This window comes from Falco cherrug, chromosome 1, assembly GCF_023634085.1.
Source record: "Falco cherrug isolate bFalChe1 chromosome 1, bFalChe1.pri, whole genome shotgun sequence".
Lineage (NCBI taxonomy): Eukaryota > Metazoa > Chordata > Aves > Falconiformes > Falconidae > Falco > Falco cherrug.
This window is the reverse complement of record NC_073697.1, coordinates 27578544-27600546: the sequence shown is the minus strand read 5'-3', so window position 1 is coordinate 27600546 and position 22003 is coordinate 27578544. Positions and strand designations below refer to the sequence as shown.

Here is a 22003-nt window from a genome sequence, read left to right as displayed (position 1 = left end):
ACTTTCTCGAAGGGATACTTTGCTGCATATTGGATTATAAGGGCAGAGTTTGTGTTTTTTCTGGCTTTCTGTCTTCACTGGACTTCAGATAGGAATATACTGAGGAACTTTGCCTGGACTTTACCTTGCACCTGTCCTTATTTGCATACAAAAACCAATTGCTTCATTTGTCTTTCTGAAGTACAGGGTGTGAGCAAAATCTTATCAAAAGCCATGTCCTGTTTGGACAAGTTGGACTGACTTGGCAGAGATCCACAGGGTGGAGTGAATGGGAGGAGGCAAAAAAGTAAAAACTGGGTGGCTTGTTGGCAGAAAAAGGGAGAGCAAAAAAAAAGAGAGGGTGGAATGTTTGCCTACCGGATTGTAGTTAATTATTTAGTTTCAGATTACATGCATTTTAAATTTTTTTAACCCACATAAAAAAGCCCTTTAATGCAAAATAGTTTATCTAATAACGTGAAAGACAAAGGCCTTTATTTTTTAATACACTTAATATGAATATATTGTTGTCTTCTCACTCTTTTTTCCAGGGTACCTCAGGAATGAGAGGCAGTATTTTGATTTTCCAGAAACTAGTTGTATTTACTAAACAATTTGTGGGCTTTCAAACAAGTACATTATGAAATCAGTGTGTAAAGTAGAACCCAACTGTTTTTTCATTCCTCTGTAACAGAAACAGATAAGACTGTTTACCTTCCCTATTGCCCCCTTCTCAAATGTTTAGGAGAAATAGATTTGGAGGTTTTGAGTTAGGAGGCATAACTGTACAAATAGGCTAGGAAAAACTACTGACTTAGAAGTAGCATGCTTTATTTGTGTGTGAGTGTGCATGCACATACGTACTTGCTTGTGAATGTGGTCCAAGCAATCAATTTGGAACATTATTTTTAAATACAAAGAGAATTGTTTTGTGAGTTAATTTGCAGCCTTAGGAAAGTGTCCTTCTGAGCTAAATTGTAAATGCCAGATCCAAAGCTGGTTTATATTGACTATAGCAGCTATATCAGTTTCCACCAAATAAGAATTTGACCCTGTGATCTGGACTGACAGGACCAAGCGTTATATATTAATTAATTTTCCTTTCTTGAAAACTGGTTTCCAGTCACTATCAAATGGGGAGAACAAACTTACCACTTAAGAGTAATGTGATACAGAGGTGCTCAGTTCCCCTACTATGATGCAGCAATAAAAGTAATGTTTCCCTCTGACTGTACCTGAGAAAGGTTAAGAATCACTTGTCACTTTTTATTCAGTGCAGTACACTTTCTGTTCTCTATGTCAGTCTAATTCCTACACAGTAATTTAGAACCCTCTCAGGAAATGCTCAGATGTGTAGCATGACATGTGAAACGTTTATCAAATGTCTTTCATGCACCTTCTTGTAATAAAAAGTGAAATAAAAGGAATAGCTCTTAAACTGAAGAAAATTCAATTTTATAACAACAATGACAGAGTAGCCTGGAAGCATGACTGCTTACTTAGAACAAACTCTTTCCTTCTCCCTCCACCCCCCACCCCCCCCCACCCCCCCCCCCCCCAATGTACAGATTGGTGTGTCACTTTAGGTATGCACATACAAACTCAAATTTGAAAGTTTCTGGAAACCTGAAAACAAGTAGTTCCAAATTCTTATACATGAAGTCCAAGAGGCTACATTTTACTGTAAACATTTTTTATGTCTAAAAGTATAACTTTTTTTTTCCTGTTTTCACAATGCATATATATGTGTTGGAACGTGTGTGAGTGTTGCATATGTACACATACATATTTAATGCATAGATATGTGGATGTATTTCTGGGAAGACAGTCTTCTGAAACAGTAGTTCTAGCTATATGAAACGTTAAAAACCTGAAAAAGGTAACCATGGAATGAAAAATAGTATAATTAATAGTCTTCTCACATACCTAAAGTATTTACAAAATTATCACAACTTTTAGCAAATAGTGCCATCTTACACAGCTGCTTCTAAAATAAAACTACATGTTAAGTTTAAACTGGCAATTACATAGAGCTATTGTACTGCTCTTTTTTTCACTTTTTTTGCAAATCGGTTTTGTCAGGCCTTTGACTTTTGTCAGAAGAATTATGAAGAATCTTTATTTTTGATACTTGTTTGTTTCATTATTCAAAATATACACTTGTAATATATTTCTGTAAGTCTTTAAACTTTATTCGTATACCTGAATAATTAATGATAGACTTGAAACAGCTCATGCCGTCTTTCTCTGGAAGCTTTTAACAAATTTTTATCTATAATGGTGCTGGTTATGTGATAGTTAATTGCAAGATTGTTCATTAGCGTAGGTGTATCAGAATTGTTTAAATTTGAGCAGGTACATCTTAACATTTTCATATACATTTCTGGGAGAATTTTCCAGCCACAACTACAAACGTGTTGCTGAGCCTTTAGCCTACTTCCCTGGGGTGAAATCGTCAGCGGGTGTAGTCTGGCTGTATTCGTTTCTTTCCAGCGCCATCTACTGGCCAGAACTGGATTTGTGTGGATTTTTTTGTGTGTGTGCCCTTGTGTCTTAATAGAGGTCATACCACTTTCTGGCAGGGCTGTGAACTCTACGGTGTATGGTCAGAACTGGCTTCTTTAACATTCATCATATAATGTGTAACCTCAAGAGATTTATAAAAAGCATGTCAACATCTAAATGTCATTGAGAACAACTTCCCTTTGCTTTTCTTGGTTTTTACTCTCTACCCATATGGCTTCGCCCAGAAGAGGTATCTCCTCCTTTCCTTCACAGCGTCTTTCCAAGTTGACCGTGGCAAATGCATAGTATGATAGTTAAGTTATGGCATGCTTTACACTAAATACTTTTTATCTCAGGCAGTTTGAGATAAGATAGAATTGGACAAGTGAGGTTGAACATTGTAGAAGAAACAACTGAAGCTGCATGGAATACGACCAGATTTTTGAAGTGCTTTTCCATAGTTAGCACACATTGTTGTTGAATTGTCAGTAAAACTATTATGTCAGGGAAGTAAGTGATGTATTTTTTTATGTTAAGTTATTGCAGCATGTTGAATGTACTTCTACAAATTAGTTCCGGATCTTAATCTTTCTTTTGCATTGATTTCAATGTCACTGTTATAAAAGTTTCAACTTTTCTACGAGGACTCTAGAAAAAGAGATATCTTTTCCTGAGTCAGTTCACTTGTATAAATAAGATTATTCTGAAGTTGTAATGATGATGAGAAATGCCTAGTCTAAACTGTGATGTGTTTACACACTGACAACTAATGAAAATGACAATTCTGTAATCTTGGTATGCCGACATGCACAATAAAAATTCAAATTAACTTTCATTAAAGTGAGCAGATGTCCCTTTGTTTCAGTAGCAATTGGGAAAGAATAGACTTACAATAACTGAAATGTTTAAATGAAGGCCAGTCAAATAATTAGGAAGCTATGTTAGAGATGGATAAATATTCACATTAATTTGATGAAATAGGAAGTTCTCTACAATTCAGAAAGTTGATCAGGGGGTTTCCTGGGGCCTTCTAACACCTTGTCTTTCTCCTGCAGGCCAGGACCTCAGAGGCATCAGAACAGGTGAATAAAAAAGATGCTGATGTTTGACCCAGTCCCTATAAAGCAAGAAGCCATGGAGCCTGTTTCAGTGGTAAGACCCTTAAAATATATTAGCTTTTGTAATGACTCTATAGTTTTTCCACCTTTAAATTCATACCAAGATTTCTCTAAGCTTTGAGCTTAGGAAAGGCTGTGAAACTATATTTTCTTCTTAGGGCAGTGAAATTCACATTCTAGGAAACTTTTTCTGTAGTTGATTAATTTGTTGCCCATAAATGATCTGTCCCATTACCTCTGCTAGTGCTTTCATCCCCAGAGCAGAGGAGAGAACATCCAAGTCCTCCTCAGCCACTGCAGTGCAAATGTGATCTCTGTAGCTCATGCTGTTGATGGAGGTGGATTGAAGTTACGTTGCCAGGCTTCACAGTGAAGTGACAGGAATCTGTGGTTTTGATGTTACATCTTTGAACTAAATGAACAGCTTCTCACTGTCACCTGCACTGTTTCTCTCTCGGTCTTGACAATGTGTGTCCAAGGCTAACTCTGTGCTCTAAACAGCAGAAAATTAATCCCGGCAAAAAAAGCAGTGGTGTTTTTTCTGGATAAGCTGGGTGCATTACCATGTGAACGGATGAGAACCAGGGCAGTGGAGGAGGAATGGGGAAAAAAGGGGAAGGAGAGACCTTTACTTTTCGATTGAGTTAATTTTCTATTAGCTTCATGTATAGGGTCATCTCAGAGAAGAGTCTGATAAGAGCAGCAGGAATGTGTAGCGTGGGGGAGGACAGTGGGAATTGTAATGATTTAGGCTGCCAGGGAAATGGGGCCTTAGGGAGCAGTTTCACGTATACTTCACCTATTCAACTGCAGGCTGCTGCTGTTCAGGTTTTTCTCCCTCCTTTCCAGCTTTGTGTCTCCTTTGTATGACATGAAGCAATTGTGTGGCCGCAGAATGATTTGGATCTTTCGGATCGGCTCATTGAATGGTCAGAATTGCTAACCCACCAAAAATACCCTTATTTTGTCATCAGGTCAGGAAGCTGATGTGACTCATTCTGTGCAGCTGCTCAATGCTAGAGCAAGGGGAGGGGGGAAGAGGAGGGAACAGGACCTCCCCTTTCAGCAGTAGCCTGCAATAAGATCAGATACAAGCATAACATAAAACCACACCTCTAGAAAGGCAGATCAGTTAAAGGGGTGAAGTCAGTGTACATAAATTAGAGTGCATTAAACTCATGCTGCAAATGGTGTATTTCAGTGAAAAGTTTGTTTCCAGGTTTATTTAAAATGTAGAATAATTGTCATCAATTTAAATACATCTGTAAGCAGTCTGATTTCTTTAGTGCTAGTAACAGCTTCTGAGAGTTAAGATTTTAAAATTAAAGTCTGACTTTCATGAGGTTTATTTACTTGGGACCAATGATAGAAATATAACCGATCTATAACTGAGGGTGTGAGTATGAAAAATTCCAATATTTAGGTCAAGAAAGAGCCTTTAGTATTGGCCAATTTCTGTGTCACTTCAGTCACAATTATTGTATAACCTTCTAAAGATCAGTGGTGATTATCTGTGATTACCTAAGGGTATCTAATGATGTCCGTCAAAGGCGGAAAACGGGCTACTTTTACAAGTGTCGTTACACGAATAACAGAAAATCCCTATAGAGATGCGGTGGGCTGTCTTTTGTACACACCTGCCTTCATCTCCCAAAGAAGGTTCTGCAGTGGCTTGGGGTGATGCACATGAGAGACAGCTGTGGGCTTCTGCAAGATGGACAGGGTGGGTCTGTCAACAGACTGACCAGGAGAGGAGTGAGCAGTCTTCCCCAGACCAGCAAGTGAAGGAAAAACTGCAGTGGGTAGAACAAGGGAGCATTTCTGAGCCAAGCCCATTTCAAGACTGTAGTTCCAAATATTGTTTATTCTGTACTGTGTGCTCCTTGCAGAGGAGTGGTACCTTCCGTGTATTGGACCTCTGGAGTCACGTTGGGTGTTCTTACAACTCTGTGTCATCACTCTGGCCAGTTGTTAAAGACTGTTCAGAGCATTACCAAACCTGTATGCTTTCCTTTTCATTACTGCATAATGCACCCCCCCCCCCCCAAAAAAAAAAAAAAAAAAACCAAACCAAACCAGAAAGGCAGGAAAGGAAAAGCAGAAAGTCAAGAGGAAAGGACATTTTTTGAGTGAGGTTCCCCTTATGGAGATTGCTTTTGCTTCCCTTGGGCTGAGGAGTGTGCATTTCACCTTACGTGCACACACAGGCTGTTCAGCCCCAAGCCTCAAGGTCCTGGCTTCCCCAGCACTTCTTGGTCTTGCAGCTTCCTTGGAGCTCTGCCACCACAGCTCCCCAGCACAAACAGCTCTGGAGACACTTCTAAAGGGACGCATCATGGTGTGGAGAGAACACAGGAAAGGATCGCAGCCACTGAGTCTGTTAAGTTTTCTTGACCTCATCTTGAGGAGGTGGAAGGAAAAAGAAACTGTTAGTGTGACGTTTTGGAACTGCTAAGCATAGCATTCAGTTCACTGTGGGCTGATGTAACTCAGAAATCTAAAATCAGGATTTGTTTCTATTGTATATTTAATTTTTATAGTATCATTAGAGGCCAAACTAAATGAAGCCTCTTAGGAATTAATTTGTTATTTTACCTGAAAATACACTTCCCTTATAGGTATATCCAGATACAAAGTCTGTCTTCAAAGTATCCCGTCAGGTGGAAGAGGGAAGCAAATTTCGGTTTTGATACCCACTGTATTTCAGGGTGTGTGGCCAAAAGGTTTAACTATACTTCTCAGATGACTGAAGCTTGCACCCGCAGTATTTCATCAGTCTACCAGTAGCTTACGCTATTTATTGAATTATTGAGCACATTTTATGATAGTTCTTAATGAACTAGTGATAAAGTCATCTGAGTTGTACCTGAATATTTACTGCAAGGACTTTTTAAACATTCAGACAAACATCAGTTACTGTTTAGTGAAAGAAGTTGCTTTTATATGTGTTACCATCTTACCTGGAATTGAAATAAACAGTTTTTCTCTGCCCTTCCATCAGTCCTCCCCCAAACGACTTGTTTCATCCATTCTGAAGGATAGCTATGTGTCACATGAGGGGTTGAGGTCTTAGGTAGTGTACTGGAATACAAATTTCATGTGGTGAGAATGCTTTTTTGTGTATTAGCTACTATTTGGATTAAATTCTATTCATCGTCTTGTACGATACTAATTTGACAAATAGTGTAAGTAGGTAAGCAGGTTCTTTGCTTGTATCTGTTCTTCAAAGAGGCTGGCTAAATTTTAAAGTTTAATTCATAGACTTACGTAGTTCATAAAGGATTTGGGAAATTGCTTCAAAATCTGTTCACCTGTACAACAAAGAAGGTGTTTCACTGTGGCAGTATAACAGAACTCAGCAGATTATGTAGTGCTTGATAATGTCCCCTTGTGGAAGCAGCAGTCTTCTGGGCAGTGCTAGGTGTTCTTGTGACATATTTGGCCAGTCTTTATTCTTGATAGATTGTCAAGAGGAAAAGCCTGGTGATTCTCTTATTGGATTTCTTAATTTGTGTGAGCCACATGGATATGACTCAAAAATACTTGAAGTTCCTTTGCTTCATTTTCCAGTTTGTTTGTGACTTCAGTGCTCTGGGTTTCGTTATGGACAAACAGCAAGGAAAGGTAAATGGGTTGCTTTGTAAGGCCCAAAGAAGGAAAGTGATCAGTGCAAACATGAAAAAGAGCTAGACGGAGACTGTAACAGAATACAGGTTGAAATACAATCCTGCATCTTTAGAGTGATCTACTGTAGCAACATAACATTCTGCACGGGGAAGTTTAGGAAAGCAGAATTTACAGAAGGGGCAAATTTGTTGGCTTTTTTTCAATCCAAGTCAGATCAAACTCCTGCATACGCTTAATTTCCACAATAGAAATCCAAGGAAAATGTATCTGCTTAAATATTTCAGGCAGACAGAACAATGATATCTACTTTTCCATTGTTCCACCAGGATATTTTGCCTAAGTTCTAGGACAGGTGAGAAAAGACTGCTTTTGCAGGCTATGAAGTACACTCCTGCTTCCTACAGTTGGTGGCATTTAGAAAACCAAATAGAGGTAGTTGGTTGGGTTTTTTTTTAGTTTGCTATTGTTAATGCTCCCCATTTACAGAGAAAGATTGTGAAGTCTTACTCTCCCATCCCATATCCCCCAAGGGGTACTGTCCACTTCCCTGGCAAAGAAAGGGAAAGTGACTTAGCAAATTTGAAAGCAGTGGTTCATATCAATCTAATGGCAATTGTGGTGTCCCAGGGAGCTAGAAATTGAAACTTTGCTGTGCTCTTAAGATACAGGAAGCTTAACTTCAGAATTGGGAGATACATCTGAGTGTGACTTACTGCAAATGAACAGGGTTTTAACCACTTCATTGATAGGGAAGCAAAACCGTTTCCTACCAGTGTCTGACTGACAGCAGATATTCTCCTTTTCATTGTTCTAGCACCCTTTTCAACTCCTTCACTCTTTTTCTTCCCAACACAGATTGTCACACGACATTTTTCTGTCACAAATCTATCTACAGTTCAGATAGAAACAGCAATTAAAATCACAGAAGGATGAAGAGTTTAGAAAAATGATTCAGCTTCCCCAAACTGCCAGAAAAAATAGCTAATGTTAAATCTGTGCCAGTTTAATTACAACAATGGAAACCTTCTATGCAAAATAATGCAAGGCATATGGTGTAAAATACCAATTCCTTAAAATAATAACTTCTTAAAAACATCATTTTCTTCCTAATTCTTGGAGAGTGTTTCTTGGTAGTCTAGGTATATTTGACTTAACTTTTGTAGTTTTCAGTTCTCTGCACATTTTAGTAGGTTTTTTTTCAGCACGCACATACTCCTAGTGTTGCTTAAAGAGTTGAGAGAAGATAACTGTTTATATAGAAAGGTTGCAGCCTGGAGATACTTTGTTCTTTAATAGACTCATTGACTGAAAACATTCCCTAAGATTTTAAATTGCATAGTCTTTTTCTAGTGTTCTTGCAATAGAAGAAATAGCTGTAAGCACTGTAAATGCACTGATGTTTAGTGGTGGAACAGTTACCGTTTGTTGAAGCTGAGTGAGTAGGCTTTGTACTGTAAACCAATAACAGCAATTCTACTGTAAGCCAATAACAGCAATTTTAACTGAAGTACTTCTTATCTCTTACGCGCGTGAATTTTGAATTTTTGCCTATACTCACAACTTGATCAGATGTAGTAGATACTAAATACTGTTAAATATTAAACTCTCAGTATTCAGTGGCCTTCATCACTTAGAATGATAATTTCATTGCTTGGCTTAGCAGTGGTGGTAAATGTATAGAACCTGTTTTAGCCAGCACTGTTTGCGATAATGGCATTGTAATAGAATTTTGAGGAGCCATTTACCATCAAAGATGAACGTTTTTATAGATTGAATTTGTAAGAATAGTCATAGAGAGCATAAATAAAGTTTCAGAGGTTTTAATGTAATATTTACTGTTTGAGGATAAATCACCATTGTGATGCTGCTTTATTTGAGTATTTTATGGAATAGGTGACTCAGCTTTGTTGTTTTATCACAGTGCTATGAATGCAGCAGGAAAATTTAATATTTTCTAAACTCACTGTTTCAAACTAACTGAAAGGAAAAATGTGTCATTTTGCAAAAAATGTTAGTTAATGCTCACATTTAAAATCAGCTAATGGGCACTCACAGGGAAGACAGAGTTAAGAAACCAGGAATATGTATTTGCTAGTTTTCATCCCAAGAAAAAAAGGTAATTGAAATGTCATGGAAATGATTGTATAAAAATACATTACTGTTGTACTGCTAATCTGCTTAATTTTCTACCATTCTGAATGTTTTTTAATACCACTCATCAAAATAATTTTGATGCCAAAGAATCAGCAGTTTTTTAATATTGGTGTGAAACAGCTTAGCCTTAACGTGAAGCTTTACTTAGAATCCAAATTTTACTGAAATTGTATTTCAAAAAGTTTACACCATCTAAGGGCTAAAACACTGTGTGGATTGTATTTTCTATGTCTATCTGCTGTGTTAAAACACCACATTGGTTTCCACTGTAAGTTATCTGTTAGTAAACAACTTCAGTTTTTAACACTTTAATTGCAAAATTGATCTGGATAGTTGTTTTATTAATACGTTATTCTGCAATGAATGTTAATACTTCTTGGTTTACAAAAATTATTTCCACTAAAATGTGTATATCATCATGTTGGTCAAGATTAGCTTAGGGGTTTATATGATCTTGTAATGAGAACTGCTAGCTACCACTGACGGGAATAGTATTTCAACATGCCAACTGTTTATGCTTGTACTAACGTTTCAAAATCAAACTGGCTAGTTAGCTGCTTTATTTCTTAAAAAAAGTTAAGTGTATGTGTGTCTGTGTATGTGTTTAGAATTTACGTTTTGCACTCTTTGAGTTTCCTACCCATTGCTTATATAGTTGAGCTGTGTATTTTTTATTGTTTGTATGATTGAGATACACAATTTCTTGCTTTAGTGATGATTGTTTTCCAATTACTTAAGCAGTTGATTGGGACCTGTTACTTGCAATTCTGTCTAATTTAACTCCCCTCTTGCTTGACTTCATGATCCTCCATATACAGTTACATGCTGGCCGTAGCACAATGTATCTCCCAGGTCAGTTAAGTAACGCACAACTTAGTATGTGAAAAGCAGTTTTTAAGGGAGGAAAAGAGTTGAATAAGCCTTGAGGATTTGTTTTCATCATCTGTTTTACATTGCTTCTGAAACAGTGAATCAGTACTTGAGTAACTGCCTTTGTGTGAAATCTTAGGCTTTATTTAGTTCACTTTTATTTAGAAAGTACATTAAAGTGCTTTCTTGAAACTTTTTCATTTTGCCTCATTTTATTATTTGCCTTTCTTTTTCAGCAGTAATTGTGTGTGTGTTGATTTATTATTTGATTTTCCATATTTTTTCCCACTCCTTCTGACAGTCATACCCGTCCAATTACATGGACCAAATGAAGCCAAACAAATACAGCGTCATTTATTCTACACCAAGTATGTTGCACAATAAATTCTACTCAAACCCTGAAGGACTATCAAATGGAATCCAGATGGAGCCAGTAGACCTTACAGTGAACAAACGGAGCTCACCATCTTCAACTGGAAGTTCTCCTTCCCCCCTAAAGTTTCAGACTGTGCACAGGAGAACTTCACCTGGATTGACTCTGTCCTCACCCAGCTCACCTCTCAGTAAATTCACACCGTCACCCCCAGGAGTACAGCCTATTTCCATGCCAATAACAATCCCACCTGTAATGGCCGCTGCTCTTTCACGCCACGGACTAAGAAGCCCTGGAATACTCCCAGTTATACAGCCGGTTGTGGTCCAGCCAGTTCCTTTTATGTATGCTCCCCATCTTCAGCAGCCCATCATGGTGTCTACAGTTCTTGCAGATGAGATGGAAACTCCAAGTAGCATGCAAGGTTGGTGTTGTCAGGGTTTCTTTTTTATGCCATCCCTCATCCTGGGAAAATAACTGTATATCCAATCACTTTTGTGTTTTTCACATTTTAGGAAATGGGAAATAATTCCTGTTCTTCTGAAATACACAGGCATAGAGTTTACTGTGTAAATATTTTACCAAACTTACTGAGTTCTGATTTATACCTGCATAAAGCTGTTTATCTCCTGAGATTTGGACTGATTAGAATGTTGGACTGATGAAATTTAATTGAATGGGTTTGAATCACAGTTCATCAGGAGATAGACTAAAACTGGAAGATTTTGTATTTTAGCATAAATTGTTGCATTAAGTATAGAGATGGGGGATTTCTTTTAACAATAGATTTTTATATCAATTTTCTATTTCCATAACTCTTGATATTTTTGATGTGTTGTCTTCCCTCTGCTACCCTCCCCCATACAGTGCCTGTTATTGAGTCTTACGAGAAGCCTACATTGAAGAAAACAATCAAAACAGAGCCAGGAAGTGAACCATCAAAGACTGACTTCTATCCTGAACAAATGTCACCTCCAATGATGACCTCATTGTCTCCCCAGCAAGTAATGTTGCAAGAGTAAGTAGCTAACAGTGGTCCCAAGAACAGCAGAAGAATGAAAAGCAGTTCATTGCAGCAGTTACTGATTTTGAGGAGTGGAGTGTTGCTGTGCTTTAGAATATGTGGTAAAATGTAGAAAAACATCCTTTGCCCCCCACTGCTACTGTGAAATGTGATTTCAACTTTTTTTGCCCCCTCTTTAGCAGTACAGGAGTTGATATGTATTTATACATCGCAACCACATGAATCTGCCATTTATATAATACGCTTCTGAAGTAATGCTAGTCCCAATCTTATAATTTACTGAAAGTAGGACTCACAGTAAGCCAGTGATACCTGTTTGTATAAAACCAGCAGCAAACTGTAAAGATACTGTAGAGGCATTTCATACTGATTTCTGTATTTATGTTACCTGAAATACATTTCGTTAAAAATACTCTTGTGACTTTATTTTCTCGGAGGACCTCTTTGTCTTCTAAAAAATTTTGGCTGCTTGGTGGAAGGAATCCCCTCAGGCCTACAAGTTGTGTAGGCCAGTGAAAATTCCATGTTTACCCAGGATGTTGTTCCATGGGTGGCTTTTTTGGCAGCTCAAGTAGTTCCTGAAGCTCACTCTCCTCCCAGCCACCCGTTTCCATCCCAGTACCAACCCATTGTGCTGGTACAGCTGTTACTGGGGCCACTGCATGAACTGGATCACAGATTTAATTGGGTTTAAAAACAGTCCTGTTTGCAGAAGGCAGAGCAAGGGCTAGAAAGAATTGAAGTCTGGGGCAGAAACTTTTTAATTTGGAATATTAAAAATTTCTCAGGAAGTACCTGAGGAGCCATAGGCACCTTTCCATTTCCTGTTTTCCTAGGGAAAATTCTGTCAACTTGCCAAAATCATGGAATGCCCAGAGCCCAGCTTGTCCTTCAGCAGGCGATGCTCTGGGCAGGCTTGCAGGCTGCTGAAGTGACTCTGGTAGGAGCTGAAGTGGGAACTGAGCTAAGCTCATGGTACATGACTTCAGAATCCATTTCTGCCCTTTCTTCCTGCTCACCCATTGCCCTTAGAGGTGTTGTGCGAGACCTCACCTCCTAGAGTGGGGAAGAAGGGCTCAGAGCCAGACTCCCAAAACCCGTGTGTGAGTGCAGGGTGATTAAGAAAGAGAGAGAGAGAGCATCAGACAGGTGGTCTCCTGCATTTCCTTCAGCAGACATCCTCTTCCTCCTGCTCATGACCGTTACAAGGATAAAAGGCACACTGCAGCTCCTGGGCCAACAACGTTCTGTACAGGCTTCTCTTCTGGGCACCCTTCCTTGTTTTCAAGTCTCTAACCAGCCTACATGCAGCTTCTAGACTGCAGGGTCTTTGCAATGAACTAGTTGCCAGCTAGGTTTTAGAAACTTTATGCTGTTTATTTAAAAATAACCTTATATGTTTTATTATAATAAACATATAATAAAATGGTAAACATCCACGTTTACTAGATGGTTAGTTATCTTCCATAATGGACCTGCTACACAAGGGAGTGAGGTCTGTATGTACTTGGAACTAACTCCTGCTGAGTTAGGACTATCAGATGGTTCAGTTTACTTTTGAGGCCTCTTTAACAAGTGCAAACCAGTAAGTGCTGTTCCTGGCTGATACCACACCCTTCCTCCAGGGCTGAGACTTCTGCAGATTTATCACCTGCATTAGTGATTTGCATTAATTGTTTCCCGATGAGTCCAGTTTTCCGCAGGTAACCCATCCACCAAATAAAGAATTTGGTATAATGTGTAGGTAGTGGTGTTAAAAAAACATTTCAATAGTCCATGTTTCCAAAGCATCTCCTCTGCGCTTGCCCGTGCAGAGCATTATGTTTATGGAGACCCTGTCTTCACATTGTAATGGCTTAAATTGCTTCCGAGCTGTCCTGTAGAGCTGCAGTTCTTGCTCATTTCTAAAGCCAGCCCTTCCAAGTTCACATTCTTCTGTATCCACAGCAAGAAGTCTGTAAATGGTAGCTTTTATCTTTTCATCATTTAAAAAAATAAAACACAAATACAACGCATAGACATGAGTTACAAAATGAGAGACCTAGATCTTTATAAAATTTCCTGTTGTCTCACAGCTTCATCAGTCTGTCTTTCTGTATTATGAGCTATAGTTAGGCAATGATTTGTTACCATATTTCATAGGTTTCAACTGCCCAAAGTGCAGTATTCAGACATAAGCTACACTAAAGGGACATAGGAAATCTTCAGTCTCACTTAAGTGACTGTTTCTGCATCAGTGTTCGGTTTTGGCAGGCGTTATAAATGTATAATGTTGGTGGCATTTCTGTAGGGATTGCTGACCTTTCTAGGATGTCTGATAAGTGACATAACTATGCAGTTATTTCTAAAATCATACATGAGGTAATAATCTCTGACCAAATATAAGAAGCCTCATTAACATTGTATTTTCTTGTGAGTGCAAGTGTCAAAGTCTAAATCACACTGTCAGCATAGTGTCGTCAGTTGGTAAAGAAGAAAAAGCTGTTGAAGTGGCAACATGATTTTTGGAAGGTACTATTACCTATTAAAGAATGACGCTTAAATGGTTAGACTTGGGTGAATTTGTATCTGGTTGTGTAAAAGGGAATGAAAGAATTAGGGCTTTTATTATCGGCACTTAGTATTTATCACTGCTTAAACCATTTTTTAAAACTTCCATGCCCTATCTGATTATTGATAACATTCTGTAGTCTTGCCAGCCTCCTTTCCTCTAGAGGGAAAATGAGACAGAGAAAAATTCTCAGTGCTTTTTTTTACATGCACTTAGGTTGAAAACCATCACAAACAGTGTGCAGCCAATATCCTTTTTCTCCCTTTTTCCAGATGTTACCATATCCAGGACTAGCCTCCACATATAGGGATTTAAACCAAGTTTGCTTGGTGTCCTAAGCCAGAGCTTCTCCTGTTAATAATAGACTAGTAATATAATAATATATTTTTTTAATATATATAGAATATATAATAATAGACTAATAGTAAAAGACTAGTATGCAACAGCGTTAAAACTGGGCATTGCTTTAGAGGAGCATTTATTTGGAAGCTAAAAGCCTGCCTTTCTTATTTGGGAGCGTGTACATCTGTGTCTAACATCACCATCTGAGGTTTCCTGCCATTACAATATTTTTAGCTAGATTAATGTGTACTTGAAGAGTACATTACTCAATAGTCACAGAAACACCCAAGACAGAGAATTTGGCTCCCAATTTCAAGCTTGTAACTTTTAAAAATTAATAACAGAATTAAATTTTTCCCACATCAGTAATTCCCATCCTGCTGCTGTGGAGAGGAATGGAAAATTTTTTTATTGTTAAACCATGTGAAAAATTTTCTATCTTTAGCACATATCCTTTATTTTGCTGAGAGAAGTAGGTATTCAGTGTGTCTGAAAATTAGGACCTAAAGGAATTTGGTTTAACTTAGTGTTATAAAATGTAATTAAATCAGTAAAGAAATGTGAAATACAGTAACTGAGAAAAAAGTTTATTTCTGTCATGCGGAGGAGCTAGTTTTGCAACAAGGAATGCTAATATCTGCACATACTCAGTTAAAAGCTAAAAAATACATTAAAGCAGTGCTACAGATCTGCTAATGGTTGCAAAATGCAACTTTGTGAGGTTACAAGATTTGTAATGCCACTTAACCTTTTTGACAAACATACTGAATTTCCTTCTCTTAACATCAGCATGGAAGAAAGAATCAAGGTTGTCCCCAGTTCTACAGCAGAAGTGCTGTTCAAACCTAAGCGGCCACAGTTGATGACACCTTTTAAGAAGCTCAGTGTGTTTTCACAAATGTGAATATTTATGGTTTTATTTGTTACATTAAGTCCATATGTAGTTAGTACATGTCTTACCTGTACCGTACCTGTGGGCTTCAAAAGCAAAAAATGATGTTTATGAAGGTGGAGGGACAACTTCAGACATCCTGTGGGTGTGCCACACAGGCTAAACTCTACTTTTAGGAATTGACGTCAGTGGTATAGGGAGGCCGCACCCTCCTGCCAGCACCAAACAGGAAATTCTTAATTATTCTCTAAAGGAGTGGCTGGAACAACAGAGAATAAGTTCTGCTTTGAAACTCTAAAGATACAATTGCTTTAATGATACGGAATAGCCGTTTCCAATTACAAGTGAATTAGTTACATATGAAGAACAAAAATTGTGAACAAATACAAGAAAAGTGCATTATGAACCCAGAATTTGAGAAATCTCAGTTTGACTGAAAATCAGGAATTTTAAGGGTTTTTTTTCCTTTGTAAGTTTAAAAAAAGCTAGGGAGTAGTAAAAATGGCTACATCATGCCACGAAGTGAGTAAAGATTTAAAAATATTACTGCTAGAATACACAACACTTGGTAAACCCTCTTGAATTTTTCGACATGCATGTAATGTTGTTCTTTCTGCCAAGAGACAGTGGTAGTGAATAAACAGCTTTGTCACGAGTCATATTAGCTGGGGTTTGCTGTGCTAAATTTTTTTCATTTTTAACATTCAGTTTGACTTTGCAGGAATCACCCTTCAGTTATAGTTCAGCCAGGAAAGAGGCCTTTACCTGTGGAATCTCCAGACACTCAAAGAAAACGCAGAATACATCGATGTGATTACGAAGGCTGCAACAAAGTCTACACTAAAAGCTCCCATCTGAAAGCTCACAGAAGAACCCATACAGGTTTGAGCATTGCTATGCTTTTATTCTGTTGTCTGTGGTAAAATAGTAGGCTAAGCTTTTAGTTTGTGCTAATGGCCAGGTGACCACATGTGTAAATAACTAAATGACAGAAGTTAGATCAGGCATTGTTCTGAAAATAATGAATAGGCTGAGCGAAAGACAGAGGATGTAGCAGGAGAAACCCACAAGAGACTGTAAGGCAAAGCAGGATTACGGTGTATGCTTTACATTCACTGGCTCTTTGCTCATTTTCTGTCCAGTTGCTTGCAGATTACTCATTCTGCACACCCTGTAAACACCAAATCAGTTCAAATTGCACTACCTCACCTCTTACATCACTGTTAAACTTGACTGAGACTTCCATGGGAGTAGCCCATTTGCAAAAGTCTGGACTGTGTGCCAAACACAAACACATCTGCTTCATGTGGACACGCTAACCACTGGTCTGATAGTGCTCTTTTCTGAGTGAATGTTCCAATAAACGTATCCCCATCTCTGTTCTCCACTGCAATGTTCTTCTTGGCATGCTGAATGAATATATGTACATCCAAGCCTTTTACGAAGATAAGAGACACTTCTAGGGTAAAATGGAGCCCAGTTCATGTCTGTCTTACATCAAGCCAGCCATTTACCTGTTGGGCAGCCCAATGGTTTTAAGGAGGAGGAGGATGATCACATATTAGGAAGTAAAGATTGAGAGAGATTTTAAGTTGAGCTGCTTGCGACAGTGGTACCAGTTATTTATACTACAGTAACTTTAAGAGGTCACAAGAAAATTTCTGCCTGCTGTGCTGAATGGTAGCAGCACCAGTCCTCTTCCCCCACATAATCTAGGTCCTGGTTTTGAAAATACTTGAACAAATGTTTAAACCTTCACACTTCTGGCCTTGGTGAGACAAAACAAATGCTGATAGGGCAGAGAGAGGAACAGAGAGACAATAAAAAAATAAGTTATGGCAGGAAACAATTTTTTTATCCGTTAACATCAATTACACAGTTTCTAGTGCAGAGTACTCCACAGCCGAGTGCTCTTCAGAGGTTTTTTTGAGTAATCATTAAAAAGTACTTGCTGAAATTTGACAAGGCAAGAGGATAAATCCATCAAATACTTAGCTGATATGTTTGTCTTAAATCCCCACTTCTGTGTTTCTTTTTCCAGGTGAAAAACCGTACAAATGCACTTGGGAGGGATGCACGTGGAAGTTTGCTCGTTCTGATGAACTAACGCGGCATTTCCGCAAGCATACGGGAATCAAACCTTTTCAGTGCCCAGACTGTGACCGTAGCTTTTCACGTTCGGACCATCTTGCTCTTCACAGAAAACGCCACATGCTAGTCTGAATGTCTTCTGTCCCCGACTCCTGTCACACTTTTTTTTTTTTTTTACACATGCATTTTGATTTGGATTCAGCTGGTCTGAATCTCTGAGTTTATACCATTAAAAGCTTACATATGGTCAGTAACAGATGTTATCTAACCCTTCTATGTCCTTGCCACGGGTCAGACCTAAAGAATGTGAACACCTTTTTTTCCTTTTATTTTTTCTTCTGGGGATGCTAAGCAAACCCTTTCTGCAGACAGTATGTTTAGTGTATTCCATTGTGAATAAGGGAATTTGTAAACTAACAGCTTTTGTTGGTTTCTTCGTATAATCAACCCAGCATATACTGATAAAGTAGTAAATTTACTGAATATCCAAAATGCTAGTCCTTGCCAGAGACTTTTTAATTATGTGCCCTGTAAGGGATAGATACACTCTCATTTTATGCTTAACAATGCAATTAATGGACTCTCCCAACTGTGTTGATTTCTGCAGTATGGTTAATACAGCAGTTTTAGAAAGACACCCAATTTAGAAATCCCCTTTGCCCAAACAGTGAATGACACTGTAGAAATAAATCGAAGCAATATAATTACTTTACAGAAAGATTGAGTCATCATATCATTTACCCCAGTCAAGAAGAAAAATTGGCAGGAATTGGTCCATATATAATACTGTGCATCTAAACCAATGTCATCTGTCCTCTGTATTATAGTGTAGTATATATACTTGTTTTTATTGCATAATGCCCTGGTGGATTTGTTAAATGAAGGCCTTGTGTGACACTGTGTCTGCTTTTTGTGCAAGTGTATGGATGGAACACACACGGTACTCTCCTATGATACGGCATTAAATTATGTTCATATAAACCTACCACACCTCATTTCAGGGATGTAGACTGTCCCTCTACAATCGCTCCCCTACATTTCTTCTAAATATTTTTTTTCTTTGCTGTACCTCAGAAAATAGCAATCATTATGTCAAAAATGCTCTGACCTGTATTGTTGAAAGTGAGTGCCACTTTAATACACTACAGTATTTAAAATGATTAATCCACAATATTTTTATGACAAGATGGCATCAGACATTATGAAACACTTCTGATGATAAAATGAGTCATGTATCTGTTTTGGATAAAAACATACCAGATCATCCATTTGGTAACCCTGGTCTGTGACTCTGGTAGCGTCTCAACAGTAGGTAGACGAAGCTTCCCTGTGGATGTGTCGATTGTATTAAAAATACCGCATCAGCAAGTCTTAACTCCCATGTCGGTTAGCAAACACAATAGATTAACTGAAATCAAGCAACCTGCAGCTGACCCTAGAAATGTTCCTGTCTGTGGAAGCCTGCTGAAAGGAAGGTTTCTGACTATTAGCTGGGAGACTTGGTGGCACTGCAAGGAAACAGGATGTATTTCTCCAGGCTGTTGCACACTGGTGCATTTTTCTTCTTTCTCCTATGTAAGGCAAATACCATTCCCTGCAAATTAAACATACTGAAGTCAGGGGTTTGTTTCTCTTGGGAAAAACCCACTGGAAGATGGAGGGGTGAGGGGAGGAAGAGTTTTCATAAAACTCTCCAGGAGGAGTCAGGTGGAGTGTCCGTCTGCAGGTGGGTATTTTTGAGGTTACGGAGCAGGTAGGCTGTGCTGCTACATCCTGTGGAGTCCCAACAGCAAACTGAAGTAGTCTTGGAACAGTTTTGAGTGCAAAAAGCCTTCCCTAGGTGATGGGAGTTTACCAGGTGTTCTGCTGACATCCACGTAACCATAGAATTACAGAAGGGCGGGATCTGTACTTCCTGGAGAAAACAGTCCTACAGCAACTGCTGTGAAAAAAAGTATTGTTCCAGTTGTTCAGCAAATCTTGTATGTGGGAATATGGAACTGGCAATTTTATTTAAGGAATGGAGCCCTGAACATGTGCTCTACGAAGGGGAGAATGGAGATTTGCAAAGCAGACTTGGAAACATTGCTGCAAAGCTTTCATGAGGAAGATCCATATGCTGTGTTACAGCACCATACATCCTCACCACTCCGCTAGAACTGAGGGAAGTTACACCAGATCTACTTGTAACTGGCCTTCATCTGCTTAGCTATGGAGCTGAGAAACCTGGGAGATGAATCAGTCTTTTTTTGGTAGGCCAGATTGTTACTGATGTTGAGGAACTTGCAGGGAAGAGGAGGATATTAGTGAGCAACTGTTCTAGAATGGAGATTTTTGTTGGATATTTTTATTGGCAGCAGTAGCAGAATTGGCCTCCTTCGCTAGGCTCTAGGTTTTAATGATAGTGCCATAAATGCAGACACATCACTTGAGAGGGTGTGTGGAGTCCCTGTAGCATCTGTCACAAGTCTACAGACATTCAGTGTCCTGGGATGAAAATAATTCTCTTGCATTCTAGGGAAAAAAACAGATGAGATCTTATAGAAATAAATGGCTTAATGGCAGTTGGTCCCATTTTTAGCTTAACATATGCAAATCCATAGAATTTGGAATGTTTAAGGAAATTTCTTTCCAATGCTGTTCTCTTTTGAGGCCTTCACAATTTTTTTTTTGTTTGGTTTGGTTGTGTATGGGTTTTATTGGTTGATTTATTTTTTTTTTTTTTAAATTAGAAGTCTAAAATCAAGTACCCTAGGTGCAGAACTTCTTTGTAACCATGAGTTACATTGGAGAATTTAATTTAGGTTATTTGCCATGTTCATTCATTAGCCTATGTACTACTTTTTTCCTGAAAATATTTATGCTAATAGTGGGGACAAATACAGTGGAGATTCAATAGAACTTTCAAATATCTTTACCCATGTGCCTTGGGATTTAGGACAACAGAAATTTAAGTATTAAATATTTGAGATTATTCCATATAAATGCCTTGCTTATAGAATTTTTCACTTGTGTCTGTGGTGTCTTGTGGGATGTCAAAAAAGTCACAAATACAATTTTGTCTTTCAGCTGAAAATGTGAATTTACATCTTAACTGGCTCATTGATTCATTTTAGCAAACTCTGATTTGAGGGTTATCTTGTAATTTTTAAATATACCTGACTAAGTATTTTTTAAAGCCAATCCTTCTGTCTTTGCCCTTACTAAAGAAAAGCCAGTTTAGATACATAGAAAACCCTAATGCTGCAGAACGTGTATATTTTAAAAAGCCACCTTTTTCCCTAGCAGTATCGCATTGTGCGGTGTGTAACAGGTGATACCGTTTTACTAAAATGTGTCTAAGTCATTTGATTATAACAAATTACTAGTTTCTAAGACAATCACGAAAAACTGCATAGGTATAAATGCATGTGGTTTTATTGAAATATACACTGCCATTCTGCAGTGATATTTCTAATGCCACATCTTGTCCAGGTATGTTGTCTCTGTCAAGGTTAGCAACATGTAGGTGAATACAAATGTTTTCTATAAAAAATTACGTTTTACTTATCTTAAGAGGGCTACACCAGTTTTCATTATATTTTACAAATATTAGCACTTTTTAAAAAATGTACTTTAAATATTAGAGGGTCAAAATAATCGTTCTGCTTAGCATCTCTCACCTGCAAATGTAGCAGGGATGTTATATTTACTTTAATACTTGTATAAACTATGCAGAAATTTTTTAATAAAATGTAATATATTTTATAAGCTAGTAAGACTGAATGGGTAATTAAAGGTTTCTAGCGTGCATTACTATAACTTGCAAATATGGAGACATTTTGGTAATTTTTCTTATTAAATATGTGAATGTTTCATGTACTTTCACTGTTTCTACTTTGGTAGTCCAATGGGAATTCAGTAATGACATTTTGTCATGTCAAACTGTGAACATAAATTTGTACTGTACAGTCCTCATATTTAGTACACAATGCATATGTATCATACTTGTTAATAAACCCCTCAGAATATCGCTTGTGATCGTGTCATCATATGCTGTATGACAGAGAGGACTGATGCGGGTACAGGGGTCAGAGGTGTGCTCAGGGATCCCCACAACCGAGGGCAGGAGCAGGCAGGGCAGGGCAAGAGCAGGAGCCAGCAGAGCAGAGGCAGGCAGGGCAGGAGCGGGAGGGGAGCAGGCAGAGCAGGGCAGGCGCAGGCAGGGCAGGAGCGGGCAGGGCAGGGCAGGAGCGGAGCTGAAGCAGGCAGGGCAGGGGCAGGAGCGGGCAGGGCAGGGCAGAAGTGGGCAGGGCCGGAGTGTGAGGCATTGCAAGCCTGTAAGCACCACCACCTCTTCGAGCGGCTGTGCTGCGGAGGAGCTGTGCCCAGCAGTGCGCTTGGCAGCAAACTCACAAAAATAGTTGACTCGCTTCTAATTGGGGCATTCTAATTAGTCTGTTTGCAGGTCTGGAGGGCCAATCATGCAAGTCTGCAT

General features: G+C 38.5%; 1 protein-coding gene across 5 annotated transcripts in view; it reads left to right on the top strand.

The window, feature by feature from the left end:
* The window catches only part of KLF3 (KLF transcription factor 3), a 29434-nt gene extending 7897 nt beyond the window's left edge, over window positions 1-21537 (top strand). For all 5 annotated transcript variants that reach the window (XM_055704145.1, XM_055702895.1, XM_055701601.1 and 2 more), the window contains 5 exons: window positions 3540-3636; window positions 10555-11050; window positions 11494-11644; window positions 16157-16317; window positions 17477-21537. In XM_055704145.1, coding sequence (XP_055560120.1) covers window positions 3580-3636; window positions 10555-11050; window positions 11494-11644; window positions 16157-16317; window positions 17477-17658 — 1047 coding nt within the window. In that variant the 5' untranslated portion in view covers window positions 3540-3579 and the 3' untranslated portion in view covers window positions 17659-21537. The remainder of the gene's footprint in view (window positions 1-3539; window positions 3637-10554; window positions 11051-11493; window positions 11645-16156; window positions 16318-17476) is intronic.
* Window positions 21538-22003: the final 466 nt, after the last annotated feature.